The sequence below is a fragment of the Pantherophis guttatus genome, chromosome 4 (genome assembly GCF_059756535.1).
Source record: "Pantherophis guttatus breed Tessera chromosome 4, ASM5975653v1, whole genome shotgun sequence".
Classification (NCBI taxonomy): Eukaryota; Metazoa; Chordata; class Lepidosauria; order Squamata; family Colubridae; genus Pantherophis; species Pantherophis guttatus.
In genome coordinates, this window is record NC_142066.1 from 31,708,058 (window position 1) to 31,728,403 (window position 20,346).

The 20,346-nt window shown below is 36.9% G+C and overlaps 1 protein-coding gene across 4 annotated transcripts in view; it reads left to right on the forward strand.

Moving 5' to 3' along the window:
* Nucleotides 1-687: 687 nt before the first annotated feature.
* The window catches only part of TBC1D17 (TBC1 domain family member 17), a 40,090-nt gene continuing 20,431 nt past the window's right edge, over nt 688-20,346 (forward strand). For 2 of the 4 annotated variants that reach the window (XM_034423318.3, XM_034423319.3), the window contains exons 1-6: nt 688-833; nt 1,315-1,413; nt 2,296-2,370; nt 3,145-3,256; nt 3,445-3,658; nt 18,442-18,553. In XM_034423318.3, coding sequence (XP_034279209.1) covers nt 813-833; nt 1,315-1,413; nt 2,296-2,370; nt 3,145-3,256; nt 3,445-3,658; nt 18,442-18,553 — 633 coding nt within the window. In that variant the 5' untranslated portion in view covers nt 688-812. Of the gene's footprint in view, nt 1,233-1,314; nt 1,414-2,295; nt 2,371-3,144; nt 3,257-3,444; nt 3,659-18,441; nt 18,554-20,346 lie in introns of all 4 variants that reach the window. The other 2 variants (XM_087891884.1, XM_087891885.1) reach the window with 2 other exon arrangements.

Sequence of the window (20,346 nt, forward strand, 5' to 3'; positions counted from 1 at the left end):
AACACCAGCCAACGTTGCCAGTTTGCTATGAATTCTGGGAGTTGAAATCTCAGGAAGCATCCCACTCGGAAACTCCTCTAAAGTTTGTTAAGTTATTTGTCATTTGATAGAAAACTCCCCCCACCATCTATAAAGATGCAAGATTAATTAATCTTGCAATCTGCTGCAAGATTAATTTCATAGACGTATTATTTCATTCAATAAAATTCCCTCATTTTTCCCGCACCAAGGGAGCGGTCCCTTGATAATAATTGCAAGGAACTTTAGATGAGTTTCAAATATTTCATGGACATAATTTTCTTGGTAATAATTTATTGGCATTACTCCCCCCCACCCCGATATCCAGTATTGATATTGCTTAAAAGACTCCCAACCATATTATAATTCATCCTGGACGGACCCCAGTTTAGCTTCCGAGGCCAAAATCACCCAGATGTTTCCACGTGCCAGCCTCCCCTAGTTAAATCATAAAATATGTTTTCTATTTCATGCTTTATTAAGTTCTTCGAGTGTGTAAAACATTCCTTAACCGGTGCATAATTATCTAATTTTACTTGTATATTGGTGATAAAGTCAACTTTAAAGATCCAGGCACTTTGACCTTTACAAAGATGGCGCCCAACGCTTCATCTGCGTTTCCAGACAAGACATCCACCGTTCCAGTTTTTGAATTTTTTTTTCCGCGCCAGAAACAATGATGGCGGCTTCACGAAACATTAAAAACAGAACACGGCTCTGTGAAAAGGGCGGGGGGGTGTCAATCGGAGCAGGAAATGACGTGTTTGTTTTTCAGGAAGTAGCTGTCAGGCAGAATGGAGTTAGGGGGCTGCAGGGTAAGAAAGGCCTTTAATCCTCCAGGGGGGGGGTCCTCGTTAGGCTCCCTGAAGCAAAAATGGGCTCTCAAAGGAAAAAGGATTGAGGGGTTTTTTTCAAGCATGAGCCGAAAATGGTTTCCCGGGAGACGAGGGGCGGCTGTGTCGTTCCGTATGGAAAGTGTGGTTGGTTAGAAATGGGGAAAGGTGCTTTCTTCCGCCTTGGAAGTTGCAGGGAGACGTGATATTCCTCCTATATGTATTGAGATTCCTTCCCCCCTGGTAGTATGTAGAAATTGGTTATCAGCGTTACGGTTATGTAAAATGAGCCCCCCCTTTTTTTTTTGGTGTTGTTTTGAGGCTTTTGACAATAAACCATTAAAGAAGTTTGGATCTTGTTACTTGAGCTGCACATTGGGGGTAAAAACTGGAGGAGTGGAATTCTGGTCCTTTTCCTGCCCATTTCTTCCATTTCTTTTCTTCTGATTTTTTTTTTTTTCAGATTGCGTTTGAGAAAGATGGAGTCTATTTACACACCAGTGCAAAGCGGCATCCTGACCAGGATTCCCTCATACCTGGAGTTATCCGCATCATTGAGAAGGTGGGTCGAGACAGGTTGCCCAATTGGATTGTAAAACGGAAGTGGTCGTGGTGAGAAAATTGGGGTATTGGAGTATTGTATTGGTTACCTTGGGGGATCCTATCCAGTCTTATTTACCATTAAATGAATGGGCTAAAGCAGGCTCAAGACTTTTTTTCCACTTTGGTTTTTGGATGCTGGAGGAAGAATCTGAGGCTTTTGTAGCTTCGTAATATTGTCTAATTGTGACATTATGGTTAAAGGTAGTTAGGATTAATTTGAACAAAACTGGTCAGAATAGCGGAAGCTTTGTATTTGAGTCCAGCGGTTTCTACAGTTTATTCTTAATACAAGTTATTCTCATGTAGTGACCACGATTGGGACTGGCAACTCGGCCGTTAAACAAAGTATTATTTAAGCTAAGTAAACATCGCAATGTAATGATCTTGCTTCAGTTTTCCTTTGCTTTGCAGACCTGAGAAAGTTGTAAATGTGTGGTCTGGTTGCAAAGTTACTTTTTTATCACTGTTGTAATTGCAAACTAGCTAAATGAGGCAGTTACTAAATGAGGACTACCTGTATGCTATATTAATGCATGTGCACAAGTAGTAGTTTATGTAGTACATAAAAGATTTCAATATTTCAGAAGAAAATTTAAGTTTCCCACAATTTATGATTTAAGTGCACATAAAAAAGCATTAGGCAGGTTGTGATGATATTTTAGATAACAAAGTGGGGGATGAGCAGTATTTCAGTATTTGTGCATCAACTGCTTTTCAAGGAGGAAACACGTGAAATTCAGCACTCATTTGATCACTTAAATTTCAAAATTTAAAAACCAAGTTTTGGGATGAGGGATTTTGTTGGAATATTTTATTGTAATGTTGCTTCCTTTTTATTCAGGGTTCAGATACTTTACTACAATGGACCCCTGTGGAAGAATCTTCAGATACTGCTCAAATCATGTACACTAAAAAGGTAAGGCTTTCTGCTGATTTAATCATCTACCTATATGTATAGTATAGCCTTTGTTGTCATTGTACATCATATATACAACGAAATTGGTTTTAGCCTCACTGGTGCAATCCATGACAAAAAAATACAAACAACATAAATAGTATAAAGAATAATCCCTATGCAAGTAATTAGGGGAAAAAAGAAAAAGAAAAACTAGTCATATGCTTCCGCGTGTGCGTGAAGTGATTGTGGTTGTGTTTAAGAGTCTGACAGCCCAAGGATAGAAACTTAATGTACTTAAATTCTGCGATATATTTGCTCTCTATATTTTGGCAGAAGCAAAAATACATTTCTTTAGATTAGTAGTTTTTCTTCTTTAATACTGTATAGGTTGCTTGTTCTTCACAGAGTAATATGTTATGGTATCCTTTCAGTTTATATAAAAGTTAAAAAAAACCTCAGTCTCTTGAAGAAAATAGTTATAAGAATAAAGAACAATGCTAGGGTTTCAACTATACGTGTCTTAAATTCTCCTAGAATCATTGTAAAGGTAGTCCTTGAATTATTGTAACGGAGCCTGCCCATCATGGTTGTAAGTTGTGATAGTTGTAAAATGGGTGAGTCACACAAAAGACAAGATTTTACAACCTTTTTCCAGCAGTCATTAAGCAAATCAATGGTTTGCTATGGATACAATTTAGGACAGGACCTAAAGGAGCATTGCCCTGAAGACACTTATGAGGGACATATTTAAAAACATTGAAATGCCCTCTAATCTTGTTTTCTCTTTACTAGGATACCATTGGCCCCCAAGCTGAGGAAGAACACTTTGATCCAGGATATGAACCAGACTGGGCTGTAATCAGTACTGTGGGGACAAGGTCTCGGGTTCAGGAGGAAACTGCTGGTAAATTGAAAGAGGAAGCACTAGTTTCCTTTTATGAATTTCAGTTGTGTGTATCTAGGTTTACTGATGACGTTGCAATAACGAATGGAACATGGGGATGAGAAAAAGACAGTAGCTAGAAATTGTGGGATTTTGTGGGATTTCCTCTTTCCTTTGTCACTATGCTTTTCCTGTGTTTTCCCTACCAGTTTCTGGGTCAAAATCTCCAGTCCCTCGTGGTCAGTGGGCCTTCTCTCTCAGCTTGTCTGATCTGAAATCCATCCGTAAGAGTAAACCAGGCCTCGGCTGGTCGTTCCTCATCTTCATCACCAAAGAAGGCATTTCCATTCAAGCTCTGCATTTCCACCGTGGAGGCACGAAGGCCCTTCTCAAAGCTCTTTGCAAATATGTTATATTAGCCACGTGAGTGAGATTACATCACAACCTCTGTTACATTAAAGAAATAAGATGTAGTCTCCATCTGGTTTAAACTTGTTGCATGGAATAGGGGAATGTTTTCTAATATCAGCTTCTGAAAGCAAAATTTGAAAGCCTTTGTTAGATAGTAGGATATTCCAAGGCTGTGGATTAATTTAGGAAATGAGGAAAAATATCCAGGAGGAAAGCAGTAGTAAATCACTTTTACATTGTTAGCAAGGAAATTATTTGAATTTGTCCCTGAAGTTACTGGGAGTCAAGGTCGACATTATTCTTTGTCTCATTGGATGCTTTGAGCAAAGTGCTGGCTAAGTTTCAAGTAAGGACCAGATATCTAGCAATAGCAAGAGAAATTTGGTTATCCTGGTTTGTTTGAGATTTCTTTTTTTTTTTATTGAAAAGTTTTAAAAAGTTTTACAGACATTTCCCCTTCCCCCTTCCTGCTCCCCTTCCAACCCTCTCCTTCCCCTCCCTCCCCCCCCCACTTCCCAGAGCAAAATACAGGGTATAACATTTGAAAATCATAAGCTAACATAAGCTAATTATCTATAGCCTCCTATCCCCCTCTTGAACTTTTAACTCCTCTTTTACTAAACTAAATTTAAGTACTTTATAAAATCTCTTTAATCATTCATAAGCTATTTGAAATTTTTTAGTCTGATATTTGCCTTGAATATAATCAATCCATCTTTTCCATTCTAACATATATTTCTCATTTGAATGGTCCTTTAGATATGCTGAAATTTTCACCATTTCTGCTAAATTTACTACTTTTAATTTCCATTCTTGAATAGTAGGTAAATCTTCCTTCTTCCAGTACTGCGCCACCAAGAGTCTTGCTGCAGTTATTAAGTTCAGAATCAAATTAGTCTCTATAGCCGTACAATCTGTAATTATACCTAACAAAAACAACTGTGGAGTAAACTTTATCCTTTTTTAAAAAATATTTTGAATAATCCACCATATTTTTATCCAAAATGCTTTAACTTTTTTACAAGTCCACCAAACATGAAAATAGGTAGCATCAACACAATCACATCTCCAACATTTAGGTTGTAAGTTTGGGTACATACAAGCTAACTTTTTAGGATCCAAATGCCATCTATAAAACATTTTATAAAAATTTTCTCTCAATTTTTGAGCTTGTGTAAATTTTACATTTCTTACCCAGATCCTTTCCCATTTTCCATCATTATTGGTTCCTCAAAATTTTGTGCCCATTTTATCTTTAACTAATTCTGTCTCTGAGTCTATTTCTATCAAAATATTATACAACCTTTTTATATGCATTCTACTCTGTTCCCTAATTTGTTTTATCAAATTTTCTTCACTTTGTATAATACCAATTTTCTGATCTTTTTTCCATCTATTCTGCAGCTGTACATACTGAAACCAGGTTTGAATTGCCCTTTCCTCTCTTAGTACATTCAGAGGCTTTAACTGTAGTACATTTCTTTCTGTAAACAGAAGTTCTTTATAAGTAATTACATCCTGTCTTTGTTCTATACTTATATTTTCTATTGCATGTCTGGGTACTACCCACATGGGTATCTTGCCATTCAATTTATATTGGTATTTTTTCCAAACACGCAGGAGAGCATTCCTTAATATATGACTTTTAAAAGTCCTATCCACCTTCTTCTCATAAACTAAGTAGGCATGCCAACCATATAGCAAATCATACCCTTCAATATTCAATATTCTTTCATCTGTTAAATTAATCCAATCACTAATTGCTGACAAAATAGCTGCTTCATAGTACAATTTTAGATTGGGCAATTTCAAACCTCCTCTTTCACGTGTATTCTGCATTTTTAATTTAACTCTCGGACTCTTCCCTACCCAAACAAAGTTGTTAATGCCTCTCTGCCATTCCTCCAAATTTGCATCCTTTTTAAGTATTGGTATCATTTGAAAAAGAAATAAAAACTTGGGCAGAACATTCATTTTAACTACTGCTATTCTTCCCAACAAAGACAGTTGTAATTTTTTCCATTTATCCATCTCTGTCTGTATTTTATGCCATAACAATTCATAATTATACTTGTATAATTTCCCATTTGATGTTGTAATAACAATTCCTAAGTACTTAACCTTTTTCACTATCTCGCATCCTGTTACTCTTTCCATTTCTTCTTTTTGATTTGTATTCATATTCTTAGCTATCATCTTTGTTTTACCTATATTTATTTTAAACCCTGACACTTGACCATATTGCCTAATTATCTCCATCAAACCTGTAACTGAATTTACTGGTTGGGTTAAAGTTACAACCAAATCATCTGCAAATGCTCGTAATCTATAATCATGTTGCCTGATCTTAATACCCTGTATATTATCCAAGTCCCGTATTTTATTCAGCAATACTTCCAAAGTTAAAATAAACAGTAGTGGAGACAAGGGACATCCCTGTCTTGTTCCTTTCTCAATTTTAAACATTTCTGTGAGACTACCATTAACTATTATTTGTGCTGTTTGTTTCTGGTATATTGCCTTAATAGACTGTATGAAATCCTCTCCCAACTGCATCTTTTGTGCTACTTTCACTAAAAACTGCCAATTCAATCGATCAAACGCTTTCTCTGCATCCAGAAACATAAGCACTGCAGGGACTTGGTTGTTCTTCCCCAAATACTCCAGTATATTAACAATTTGTCTTACATTACTTTTCATTTGTCTCCCTTGTATAAATCCAATTTGATCTTTATGAATCACTTGTTGCATGACTGACATTAGTCTATTTGCCAAAATTTTTGCAAAGATCTTATAATCTGTATTAAGCAATGATATGGGTCTATAATTTTTCGGTTGACTATGATCTTGATCTTCTTTTGGAATCAGGGAAATAAAAGCTGTTCTCCAGGATGGTGGCACTTCTCTTCCCCATTGTATTTTAGCAAATAACTTCTTAAGAGGCTCTACCATTTCTAATTGAAAATTTTTATAATACACTGCTGTCAAACCATCTGTGCCAGGAGCCTTTCCACTTTTTAATTGTTTAATTGCCAAAAGAATTTCCTCAGTGGTTATTAATACATTCAATCTTTCCCTTTGTTCATCAGTAATTGCAGGAATATTTTCCTTCTGCAAATATCTCTCTATCATTACCTTGTATATTATCACCAGCATATAACCTCGTATAAAAATCTAAAAATGCTTTTTTAATCATATTCTGTTATATATCTCTTTACCTTTATACTCTATTTTTTTTTATTGAAAAGTTTTATAGGAAATACAAACATTTTCTCCCCCCGCCCTTCCCCCACCCATCACCCCTCAGCCTTCCCCCCACCCCCCTCCCTTGACTTCCCAGAACAAGCACAGGGTATAGAATCCACAAACATAAAACTAAAATATGCTAACAAATTGTTGACTTCAGATTCTTTCTAGGTCTTTAACTCCTTATAACTTAAAACACTATAAACATAAGCTAAAAGTTAAAAATGTTTCACTCATAATCTATATGAATCTTCTTAGTCTGATACTTGTTTTGAATATAGTCAATCCATCTTCTCCATTCCGTTATGTATCTTTCATTTGAATGGTCTTTAAGATATGCTGAAATTTTAGCCATCTCTGCCAAATGCACGACTTTTAGTGTCCATTCCTCAATAGTAGGTGGATCTTCCTTCTTCCAATACTGTGCCACTAGTAACCTGGCAGCTGTTATTAAATTCAAAACCAACTTAATTTCTATTACAGTACAATCTGTAACTATTCCCAACAAAAAAAAAACTGTGGTGTAAATTTAATCTTTTTCTTTAAAATATTTTGCATAATCCACCATATTTTTATCCAAAAAGCCTTAATTTTTTACATGTCCACCATATATGAAAATATGTAGCATCTTCACATCCACATTGCCAACACTTAGGTTGTAAGTTTGGATACATACAGGCTAGTTTTTTTGGATCTAAATGCCATCTATAAAACATTTTATAAAAGTTCTCTCTTAAGTTTTGAGCTTGTGTAAATCTTACATTTCTAACCCATATCTTTTCCCATGTTTCCATCATTATTGGTTCTCCTACATTTTGTGCCCATTTTATCATACAGTCCTTGACTAGTCTATTTCTGAGTCTATTTCCACTAACACATTATACAACCTTTTTATATGCATTTGACTTATGTCTCTTATTTGTTTTATCAAATTCTCATCCTGTTGCGAAATACCAATTTTTTGATCTTCTCTCCATCTGGCCTGCAGCTGCCCATATTGAAACCAAGTTCTAATTATTCCTTCTTCTCTTAATTGCTCAATAGGTTTTAATTGTAGTCTGACTCCTTCTTTATAAAGGAGTTCTTTGTATGTAATCTTATCTTGCTTTTGCTCCAAATTTATATTCTCTATCGCGTGTCTGGGTACTGTCCATATTGGTAACTTATCATTTAATTTATATTGATACTTTTTCCAGACACATAATAGAGCATTTCTTAATATATGACTTTTAAAAGTCTTATCTACTTTCTTATCATACAATAAATAAGCATGCCAGCCGTAGACCAGACCATATCCTTCAATATTTAATATCCTTTCATCCGTTAAATTTATCCAATCAGTAATTGCTGAGAGGGCAACGGCTTCGTAGTACAATTTTAAATAGGGCATTTTAAGACCTCCTCTTTCTCTTGTATCTTGCATTATCTTTTGATTTACTTGTGGTTTTTTCCCTGCCCAAACAAATTTATTTATGCCCTTCTGCCATTCCTTCAAATTTTCATCTTTTTTAAGTATAGGTATCATTTGAAAAAGAAATAAAAACCTTGGTAAACATTCATTTTTATTGCGGCTATCCTACCCAGCAAAGACAGTTGTAGTTTTTTCCAATTTTCCATCTCTTTCTGTATTTTTTGCCATAACGGTTCATAGTTGTACTGATATAATTTCGTATTTGTGGTCATAATATAAACCCCTAAATATTTAACCTTCTTAACTATCTCAAATCCCGTTAGCCTTTCTATCTCTTCTTTTTGGCTTCTAGTCATATTTTTAGCTATTATCTTTGTTTTAGCTGTATTTATTTTAAAACCAGATACTTGTCCATATAAGTTAATTATATCCATCAAGCCTGTAATCGATTGTGCTGGTTGGGCTAAGGTAACAACCAGGTCATCCGCAAATGCCCGTAGCTTATATTCATGCTGTCTAATTTTAATTCCCTTTATTATATCCGTCCCACATATTTTACTCAGGAAAATTTCCAGCGTCAAAATAAACAATAATGGAGACAGGGGACAACCTTGCCTTGTTCCTTTTTCTATATTAAAAATATCTGTTAAACCACCATTAATTATTATTTGTGCTGTTTGTTTTTGATATATTGCCTTAATAGATTGTATAAAATGTTCTCCAAATTGCATCCTTTCTACTAATTTTAATAAAAAATGCCAATTCAATCTATCAAAGGCTTTCTCAGCATCCAAAAATACTAGCACTGCGGGGACCTGGTTGTTCCTTCCCAAATACTCTAATAAGTTAACAACTTGCCTTACATTACTTTTCATTTGTCTACCATTTATAAAACCAGTTTGATCATGATGAATCATTTGCTGCATAACTGTCATTAATCTATTTGCTAATATTTTAGCAAAAATCTTATAATCTGTATTTAAAAGTGAAATCGGCCTATAGTTTTTTGGATCTGTATGGTCCTGACCCTCTTTTGGGATCAAAGAAATAAAAGCTGTCTTCCAAGTTGGAGGTACCTCTCCTCCCTGTTGTATGTTATTAAATAATTCCTTCAATGGTTCCACCATTTCCTCCTGTAAGCTTTTATAATAAACAGCTGTCAAACCATCCATCCCAGGAGCTTTACCCACTTTCAACTGCTTAATTGCAAACAAAATTTCCTCTGAAGTTATCAATTGATTTAAACTATCCCTCTGCTCTTTTGAAGTTATGTAGATGTTCTCTTTCTGCAAATATCTATCTACATCTATATCTTGAATTTTCTCACCGGCATACAGCCTTGAATAAAACTCTAAAAAAATTTTTTTGATCAGTTCTTGCTCATAAACCTCTTTACCCTTGTGTTTTATTTTCTCTATAGTCCTTGATTTCTGCTTTTTCCTTAACATATATGCTAACCACCTACCTGGTTTATTAGCGTTACAGAAAGTATTATGTTTAGCATATTGTAAGTTAGTTGCCACTTGGTCTGCTATTAACATATTAAATTGACCTTTCAGTAAATTAATTGCCTCTTTAATTTTTTTATCTGTTGGATTAGCTATCAAAGCTCGTTCCTGTTTTCTAATCTCTTCTTCTAATTCTTTTCTTTTTTCCCCCTGTTTTTTCCTATATTTATTATTCAAATATATCAAAATGCCTCGCATGTATGCTTTACTTGCATCCCATACCATTTCCATAGATGTACCCTTTTGCATATTCATAACAAAAAAATCCTTCATAAATTTTTTACGCTCTTTTACATTTTCTTCATATCAAAACAAATTATCGTTTAACCTCCAGGACTCCTGGAGGACTTTTCCATACTCCAGTTCCAACCAAACTGGACTATGGTCTGTCAATGTTCTTGAACAAATCTTCGTATTCTTCACCCTAGAAAAAAGATCATTAGTAATTAGTATAAAATCGATCCTTGAAAAGGATTGGTGTCTATCCGAAAAGAAAGTAAAATCTTTTTCTTCTGGGTTTCTTTCACGCCAAATAACCCTCAATTCCCAATAGTCCATCATCTCCAAAAACGACTTGGGCAATCTTGCTCTTGTTAAAACATTTTGCTTAGGTCCCTTCTTATCCTTTTTTACCATTCCAGTCACCCAGTAGGATACAAGTCTTGTATCCCCATTGTATCAACTTGGAATGTAGAAGATTATAAAATTTTTCCTGTTGTTGGTTCGGGACATATACTCCTGTTGTTGGTTCGGGACAATTACCAATAATTTTTCTCCTTTTATTAAAAGTTCAATCGCTAAAAATCTTCCTTGATCATCTGCTTCAATTAATTTGGCAATTAAGTCTCTTTTCAAATATATAACTATACTGTTTTTCTTCTCTGGTACTGCTGCTACATAATGTGTACCTAATCTTGTATTTGTCAAATATTTTTGATCTTGTATCCTAATATGAGTCTCTTGTAAGCAAATTACATCATTCTTAAATTGTTTAAGATAGTGAAATATTTTCCTCCTCTTCTGTGGCAAATTCAAACCATTGACATTCCAGGTTAAAAATCTAGTTCCCATCTCTGGGCCTCTGAAGCATCTGGAGCACTTTCTGATGTTCTTGCCTCATTTGACCTTTAGGTCTGGCTCCTCCCACAGCTTCTGTTTTGGTAGTTTCTTGAGTTACCATCTGAAGTTGCTGCTGTCTTAATTCTTCCCTGCATTTAGCTGTTGTTGCTCTAGTCTGTCTTTGATCCTTCGGTTCTTCTGCTATATCAATTAAATCCAAATCTTGAACAGCAATCTGTAATAATTCTTCTTGACTCGTTGAAACTCCCCCCTGGACTACTGTCATCAGCTTTTCTCTCTCTCCTTCCATTACTTCCTTCTTTCTTTTTCCTTCTCGTGATTTGGATGTCCCAGCCTTTAACACATTGACATAAAAATCACTTGCTTTCCATATTGTATTAAGGCGATATCTCTCTCCCGAATATGTCACCACTAGGCCGGCTGGCATTTCCCATCTATACTGTATCTCACGCTTTTTCAGTTCATCCACCAGAAAGGCATAATCCCTTCTAACTCTCAACATTTTGGGAGGAATTTCTTTCATTGTCATCACCTCCTGGCCTTCCACCTGAAGCTTGTTTTTGAAGGTAGCCTGTAAAATTTCATTGCGTAGTCTCCTTGTAGTAAAATATATTACAATGTCTCTTGGTAGATGTTTCTGTCTGGCCACCCCCGAATTGACACGATATATGTTGTCAATCTGCCAGCCTAACTCCACTTTCTTCTCCCCTAACATCTGTGCCAATGCCTCTGACATCATTTCTTTCAAATTCTCTTGTTTGTTTTCCTTCACCCCTCTTATTCTTAAAGCGAATTCCATATCCCTGTATTGAACCATGATTACATCAATTTCAGCCCTTTCAATTCTATTCTGAGTCTCTGCAACTTTATTATCCAAAATTTCTGTAGATTGCTTAATTTCTTCAACTTTGTCATCCAATATTTCAATATTGCCTGCCAAATCTTTAAATGCCAGTAATATATCTTCCCTAATTTGCTGATTCCAAATTGTAATGTCCTCTGAAACAGCCTGTATTTTTTCATTAGTTTCATTAATTTTTTCGTTAATCACAGTAGCAAGTTTAGTCTGTGTAGCTATTAGGGCTTCTTGTATCATTTCAATCGTTAAAGTCTGTGGGTCTGTTGGGGGTGCAGAGGCTTGCATTTTAAAAGTGTGAGCTGGGGAACTTCCAGCACTCCTAGTTCCTTTAGTGGAAACAGTATTTACAGGTTTTGAGGCCATTCTCAGTTTAGGTTAAATTAATCTTTATATTTTAGTCAGAAGCCAAAACGAAAAGTTCTTCAAAGTCAAAGGTTTTCTCCAATCTTAAACTGATGTCTTAAAATCCTCCTTCTCTCATTACAAAAGCTCTTTTCAAGCAAGAGGCTTCCAACGAAACGAAACTTTCCTTTAACTTTCGTTCTCCACGCCCTTTTCAAGCTTCAGTCGCCATTTTGATGCAAATTTACTAAATTGTTACTTCCGAAGGAGGCAGTAAATATTGGAGTTCAGTTAAATACTTGCAGTCTGACTTCTCCTGGCTTGTTCTGCCTGCAGCAATTCAGGATGTTGTAGTTCCCCTCATTTGTATTTAGCAGAATTGGTCGCAGCTTCTTGCTCTGCTAATTAGCAGAGCTGACCCAGGTCCGGAGCAGATTGACAGGCTTCTAGGCTTCTACCCTTTGCGCCCCAGAAGTTCTCCTAGGGCACTTGGGGGGCTCTACCTCCGCCTGTCGGCTCTCCTCTCTCCCCTTTGCCTGGGGAGAGGGTTTCCAGCCTCCAGACAGCTGTTTTTCTGCTGTTCTGGAGGCTTTTACGGTACCAGGGATCGAGCGCTCACGGAGGAGCGTCTCGAAGCGTGCGGAGCCAACCGGAAGTCTCCTTTATACTCTATTTTTTCTACTGTATGAGATTTTTGTTTTTTCCTTAACATGTATGCTAACCACCTGCCTGGTTTATTTGCATTACAAAAAATATTATGTTTAGCATATTGCAAGTTCGTTGCAACTTGATCTGACATCAACATATTAAACTGTCCTCGCAATATTGTAATGGCTTCTTTTATATTCTTGTCATCTGGTTTATCCACTAACGCCTGTTCCTTCTTTTTTATTTCCTCTTCCAATTCCCTCCGTTTTTTCCCCTGTCTACGTCTGTAGGAATTATTCAAATTTATTAAAACTCCTCTCATATATGCTTTACTTGCATCCTATACCATTTCCACAGGTGTACCCTTATGCATATTTAAAACAAAAAATTCTTTCATTAACTTTTTACATTCTATCACATTTGCCTCGTATCGAAATAAGTTTTCATTCAATCTCCAAGATCTCCTAGACCCCTCCCCAAACTCTAATTCCATCCACACCGGATTATGGTCTGTTAAAGTTCTTGGACATATTTTCGTCTTCTTTACCCTGGAAAGAAAATCATTTGTAATTAGTATAAAATCAATTCTAGAAAAAGATTGGTGCCTATCAGAAAAAAAAGTAAAATCCTGTGCTTTAAAATTTCGTTCACGCCATATATCTCTCAACTCCATATCATCCATCATGTCAAAAAAAGATTTAGGCAATTTAGCCCGTGTTTGAACATTTGGAAAAAGGGTCTTTTTGTCTTTTTTAGTATCCAATACGCCATTCCAATCACCCATCATTATACATAATTTATAACCCATTTGTATTAATTTTTTATGCAAAAGTTTATAAAATTTCTCTTGTTGTTGATTAGGTGCATATACTCCCACTAAAAGTATTTTCTTCCCTTCTATTAATAATTCAATCATTATATATCTTCCTTGTGGATCTGCTTCAATTAATTTAGCCATTAAATTAATTTAGCCATTAATCTGTTCTTAGGTATATAACTATACAATTTTTCTTCTCAGGAGCTGATGCAACAAAGTGTTTGCCCAGTCTAGCATTTATTAAGTATTTCTGATCACTTGTTCTAATATGTGTTTCTTGCAAGCAGATTACATCATTTTTAAACTGTTTCAAATAGTGAAATATTTTCTTTCTCTTTTGTGGTGAGTTTAGGCCATTAACATTCCAGGTCAAAAGTTTATTTGCCATCCTTGGCCCCTGAAAGTTTATGGAGCACTGACTGGAAGTCCTCCTGGAATTTCCTCTTCGGTCTAGCTCCTCCCACAGCTTCCATATTTGTAGTTGCAATTTCTTGGGTTATTATTTGACTTTGTTGCTTCTTTAATTCTTGTTCTTTACGTTTGGTTGCTGCTCGAGTTTGTCTTTGATCCTTGGGGTCTTCCATTTTTTCAAATAAATCCAAAAGTTGAACATCCTCTGAGAGTTGCAATAATTCTTGTTGAGTAGTCAAAACATCTCCTTGAGCTTGTGCCTGCATAATTTCCTTTTCCCCCTTTCTGACCTCTCCTGGTTCTTTCCTTCTTCTGACATCTGGAGATGGTGGGTTTCCAGCCTTTAGTATGGTAGTGTAAAAATCTCTTGCCTTACAAACTGAGTTGAGACGATGTCTCTCACCCAAATAATTCACCACTAATTCGGCTGGACCTTCCCATCTGTACTGCAACTGACGCCTTCTAAGTTCATCAATTAAAAATGCATAGTCCTTTCGAGATCTCAACATTTTTGGGGGAATTCCCTTCATTACTGAAACCTCCTGTCCTGACACTTGAAGTTTCTTCTTATAAGAGACTTGTAAAACTCCATTTCTTGTTCTCCTATTGTGATAAAGTAAATCACAATATCTCTTGGTAATTGTCTCTGCCTGGCAATCCATGAATTAACGTGATAAATTTTGTCTATTTGCCAGTCACACTCTGCTTTAGACTTTCCAGTAAACTGAGCAAGGGCTTCTGCAAAAATCTCTCTGAGATTTTCCTGGTTATTTTCTTTCAAGCCTCTGACCCTTACTGCCCATTCCATCGCTCTGTATTGTGTCATTATGAGTTCTGCTTCTGCCTTTTCCATCTTGTTTTGAGCCTCCCCCAATTTAGCTTCCACATTCAAATTAAACTGATCAATTTCATCCACCCTTTCTTCCAATGATGTAACATGACCCACCAGTCCCTTAAATGCTTCCACAATATCTTCTCTTATTGCATCATTTTGGGTTTGAATTGTTTCTTTAATTTCAAGCAATTCTCAGACACTCCTTTAATTTTTTCCTCAAAACGGAGTGTGATTTTTTCTTCCAAATCAGTAGACAATTCAGTAGTCAGTTTCTTTAAAGCTCCCTGAAGAACTTCTAGTGTCAGTGTTTGTATATCTAGTGGGGCTAACAAAGACTGCATTTTTGATGTTTGAGCTGGAGAAGTCCCCGCACTTTTAGTCACAACAGTTTTTATTTGCTTCGCAGCCATCTCCAACACTTGCCCACCAACCACTCAGCAGAACTAACAGGTCTTCTTAATCTTAGTCCTTAATAATTATTATGGCTTATTGATAAGTCAATATTGTATTCTTTAATTTCCAATCCTCAAAATTCCCCAACAAAGTCTTTTAAGAGGTACTGACAGCGTTAACGAGCGTTAATGAGCGTTAACAAGCACTTTCTCTTTTAACTTTCGGTTTCACGCCCTTAAGCATCTCAGCACCATCTTTTTTAACTTTCTCCCATCTCAAGCTCCGAAGGAAGTGGTAATTTATTAGAGTTAAAGTTTAGTACTTGCAGTTTTGATTTCTCCTGTCTTGCTCTGCCTGCTTTACGTCCAATCGCTGTGAAATCATTTAGTTCGCAGGGGTGGTCGCGGCGCCTTGTTCTGTTAAAAAACAGACACGTCCCGGATCCGGAGCTTCTTCAGGTGCTTGGGGAGCTCTTACCCTCTGCGCCCCAGGATTAATCCTAGGGGTCTTGGGGAGCTCTACCCACACCTGCCTGCTCGCCTTCCCCTCTTCTCCCAAGGGGAAAGTTCCGAGCCGCTAGAACAGCTGATTTTCGCTGCTTTAGCGGCTTTACGAAATCGCGGAGGTTAGCGCTCCCAAAGGAGCTGCCGCCGACGCCTGCGGTGCCACCGGAAGTTTGAGATTTCTTGTAGTCATCTAATGGGCATTATTAAGATGCCATGCTTGGTGACTATGGGAGTGACCTTTCTCCCTGTCCTTTTCAAATGAATCAAATTGTTTCTTCACAACTGAATAAGAATTAGTCTTAAATTGTAGAGACCATTCTATGTACTCCAGATCAGTACAGAAGATAGCATATTACACACCTTATAGACTTTTTTATAAGAGAAATGCAATTTCTAAGCATTCTAATTACATAGTCTTGTTCCTGTGTATAAAGTAAAGTGACCTTGCTCTATATTATTTAAGGGAAATAGTAAAGCAAAAGTAATTTTTCCAACATGCTAGTTTTCTTTGCGTTGCAAAAAACAGTTAAAATATAGGAATCTCCAGCTGTAGTTAGAAGCAGAATAGTTCCAGAAGGACTTTATACTAAATTATGGACACAATGGTGTTAAAGATATTCTTGGCTCATAACCGATGTTATGGGTTATGGAGCAGAGTACCCCTTGAGTATGCACATGAAAACGGCTGAGAGTGTTTATGAATAATCACAGTTAATATACTGACACACTGAGTTGTGGTAGTCTTTTACTTTTAGGAAAAAGTCAAGCAAAGTCCAATAACAATCCAAGTCATACATAGATAAGGCGATAGTTAAAATATCAGTTCAGGGATATTCCAAGTACAAAGTCGTCTTACCAGTTGTTGTCATTACACAATAAAACAGTTCTTCTTGAGTTTCAAGCAGGAACAAGTTCAGTATGCTCTCTACTTGGGGCTGCCCTTGAAGACCACTCGGAAGCTTCAGCTGGTACAGAATGCAGCCACGTGGGTTGTGATGGGAGGGTCCCAATACTCCCATATTACACCTCTCCTGCGCAACTTGCATTGGTTGCCGGTTGCCCTCCGGGTGAGTTTCAAGATGCTGGTGATGACCTATAAAGCCCTACATGGCTTAGGCCCAGGATATTTGTCGGACCATCTGCAACCAGGAACAGCTTCCCATCGCCCAGTGTGTTCTCACAGGAAGGGCTTACTCAGGGTGCCGTCGGCTAGACAATGTCGGCTAGTGGCCCCCAGAGGTAGAGCTTTCTCTGTGGGCACGCCCACCCTTGGAACCACCTGGGGCTCCGGTTGGCCCCTGACCTTCGCACCTTCTGCCGCGAACTAAAGACATGGCTGTTTAAATCACCCAGCCTGGACTGATGGGGTTTGATTATTTTAATGAGTTTTAACATACGTTTAATTTGTATTTTAATATGTTTTTATCTGGTTTGATTTTAATTGTTGTGAGCCGCCCTGAGTCCTATGGAGATAAGGCGGCATAAAATCAAATTAAATAAATAAATTAATTAATTAAAACATTCAATAAATAGTAGAAAGCTACAAGTAGCAATGATCAAACAGTGATCATGGAGAGAGAACAGGTAGAGAATAACAGCAAATAAGCAGGTAAAATGGTGTAGTGTCCACAAGGGATGATTCAGGCTTCTCCTTAAGTACATTGGCTACAGAGCTTAGCCAATGAGGATACAGGATGATGCAATACAGTCTTAAAGCAATGTAATACCTTTTGACAAACATGCATTGATAGTTTATATATTGCCTGACCAACTAGTTAGATAATAGCCATTTCTTAACAAATGGGTTAGAAAAAAAAATTTGGAATGTTTGTTTGACAGCAGTGAGAATTCTGTATGCACAGAAATGGAAAGATGCACCAATCCCAAAACCGGAGAATGGATGAAAAAATGATGGTGCTTGCAGAAATGGCAAAACTGACTATTTTAATAAACATATCCAGCGTTGTTTCTACTTGGAAACTGTGTCTAGATTTTGTGCTCGAGACAGAAAAAAATGAATTTTTGATGCCAGTTAATATAATTTGCTTTTATAGAAATGGCTAGTACTTGTTAAGTTGCTAAAGTAAAAAGTTGAGACTGTAATTCTATTCTGTAGAGGTAGTCCTCAACTTACAACAGTTATTTGGTGACCATTCAAAGTTACAACGACACTAAAAAAAGTGATTTATGGCCATTTTTCACACAACCTTTCTAACATCCTTATGATTGTGTGATCAGAATTCAGATGCTTGGCATTTGGTTAATACTTAAAACCACTGCTACGTCCCAAGGTCATGTGAGCGCCTCTTTGTAATCTTCTGACAAGCAAAATCAATGGGGGAGCCAGATTCACTTAACAACCATATTACTAAATTATCAACTGCAATGATTGGCAGGAAAGGTCGTAAATGGGGCAAAACTCCCACTTAACAAATATCTCACTTAACAGTGAGTCGTAAGTCAAGGACTACCTGTACTTTCCTGTACTGTAAAAAGTTAGAATTCAGTGCTTTCACTTTCTTTTCCCCCTTTGCCCTACAACTTTCTTTCCTTTTTCTTTCCCATTTTCCTGTCATCTTTATTTTCATCTGCATTTTTATACTACGATGATTTTAATTCTTGTAAACAATGAAAAAAAATACATAATGCACCCGACAATTTATTGCAGTGTGGAAATGCTCTTCCAGACTTTTTTTTTTAAAAAACCCATTTTTATTTCCTTTTTTTTCTTTCTTGTAGCTCCCCCAAAGATTCTCGGCTCTACCTGGTTTATACACATGACTCAGATGCTCTTTCTCATTCCTTTGATGAGCTTCAACTCTTTGATGACAGTTCATCAAATCTAGTATCGGTAAGACTGTTTTCTGAAGGACCTTACCTGGAGTCACATACTCTGGAAAAGGAATGAAGGAAAACTAAAAGCAGAATGAGGCTTTGTGGAAAAAAAGACAAGCTGTTAATATGGGTTTTTTTTTCAGGCAGAAGCCTTGGTTTAGGAATGTTTTGGGAACAGTTTTGTGCATTATTTTGAACCAAAAGGGATCAAATGTTCAATAAAGGTGTTGTGCATACTCTTAAGCAGGGATGTGAAATTAGTTTAATATATTAGATCAGTGATTCTCGACCTTGGCAACTTTAAGATGTTTGGACTTCAGTTCCCAGAATTCCTCAGCCAGCCATGATATCTGGGGAGTTCTTGTAGTTGAAGTGCAGATATCTTAAAGTTGCCCAGGTTGAGAAACACTGGGTTTAGACAATAAGGCAGCAAGTGAGAATCCAGAACTGTGTCTTTGATCTTTTGAAAACTCAAGCAGGCTGGATATTTTTATTCGTACTATGCTTTTCAACTCCTGCATCCAAAAATGGTGTATAAGAAAAATATTTACAAAGATTTCATAGAACTAGAAATTATAGAACATAGAACATCATCAGAATTGGAAGGTACTTTGGAAGTCTTCTAGTCCAACCCCCTGCTCAAGCAGATCTATACCATTTCAGACAAATGGCTGTCCAGTCTCTTAAAAGCCTCTGGTGATGAAGCACCAACAACTACTGGAGGCAAGTTGTTCCACTGGTTAATTGTTCTCACTGTTAGAAAATTTCTCCTTAGTCCTAAGTTGCTTCTTTCCTTGGTTCGTTTCCATCCATTGCTTCTTGTCTTGCTTTCTAGTACTTTGGAAAATAAGTTGAGCCCCTCCTCTTTGTGGTGGCAGTCCCTCAAATATTGGAATACTGCTATCATATTACCCCTAGCCCTCCTTTTCACCAGACTAGATATACCCAATTCCTGCAACTGTTCTTCATTAGTCTCCAGTCCCCTAATCATCTTTGCTGCTTTCCTCTGCACTCTTCCCAGGGTCTCAACATCTTTTTTTATAACATGATAACCAAAACTGGATGCAGGATTCCAGATGTGGTCTTACCAAAGTTTTATAAAGCAGTATTAACACTTCATGTGATCAGGATTCTGTTCCTCTCTTAACGATTGAGTGTGTGAAGCTGCACCATCAGGTTCTGGGCAAACATGATTTGAGTTCAGGTTTCAAGAAGTGGATTATAGACTGATAGTTGAAAAAGAGGTTTAGCCACTTCGGCAGCTATTCACACCACCAGCTGCTATTTACACTGGAAGAAAGTAAACTATATTGGAGAGGGCTGCAATTATATCCTGACTACTAACTGCAGAGTTTCAGATACATGGGTACTGCTGAGATGATTAGCGCCAGACACTCCTAGACCACAGATTAATTAGGCGCTATGAATAATATGCAACATGCATTTGATGCAGTGAGGTTTAACAAGTAGTCCTCCCTTAGCGACCCAAAATTGGGACTGGCAACTTTATTGCCAAGCGCCACAGTTGCTAAATGAAGCGTCATGTGACTGTGACTTAATGATTTTACTTCCACCTTCTCTGTGATAGAGAAGTAATAACTGTAATAACACAGTAATAACTGTGCTTATTGCAAGCCAGTTGTGAAGCACACAAACGGCGATCACATGACTGGTATGCTACAGTGGTTGTAAATGCTTGTTGGTTGCAAAGTTGTTGTTGTTGTTTTTTTGCACTGTCGTAACTTTAAATGGTTGCTAAAAGAGGCAGTAAGTGAGGACTACCTGTAGCTATAAACACGTTGTGGTTGT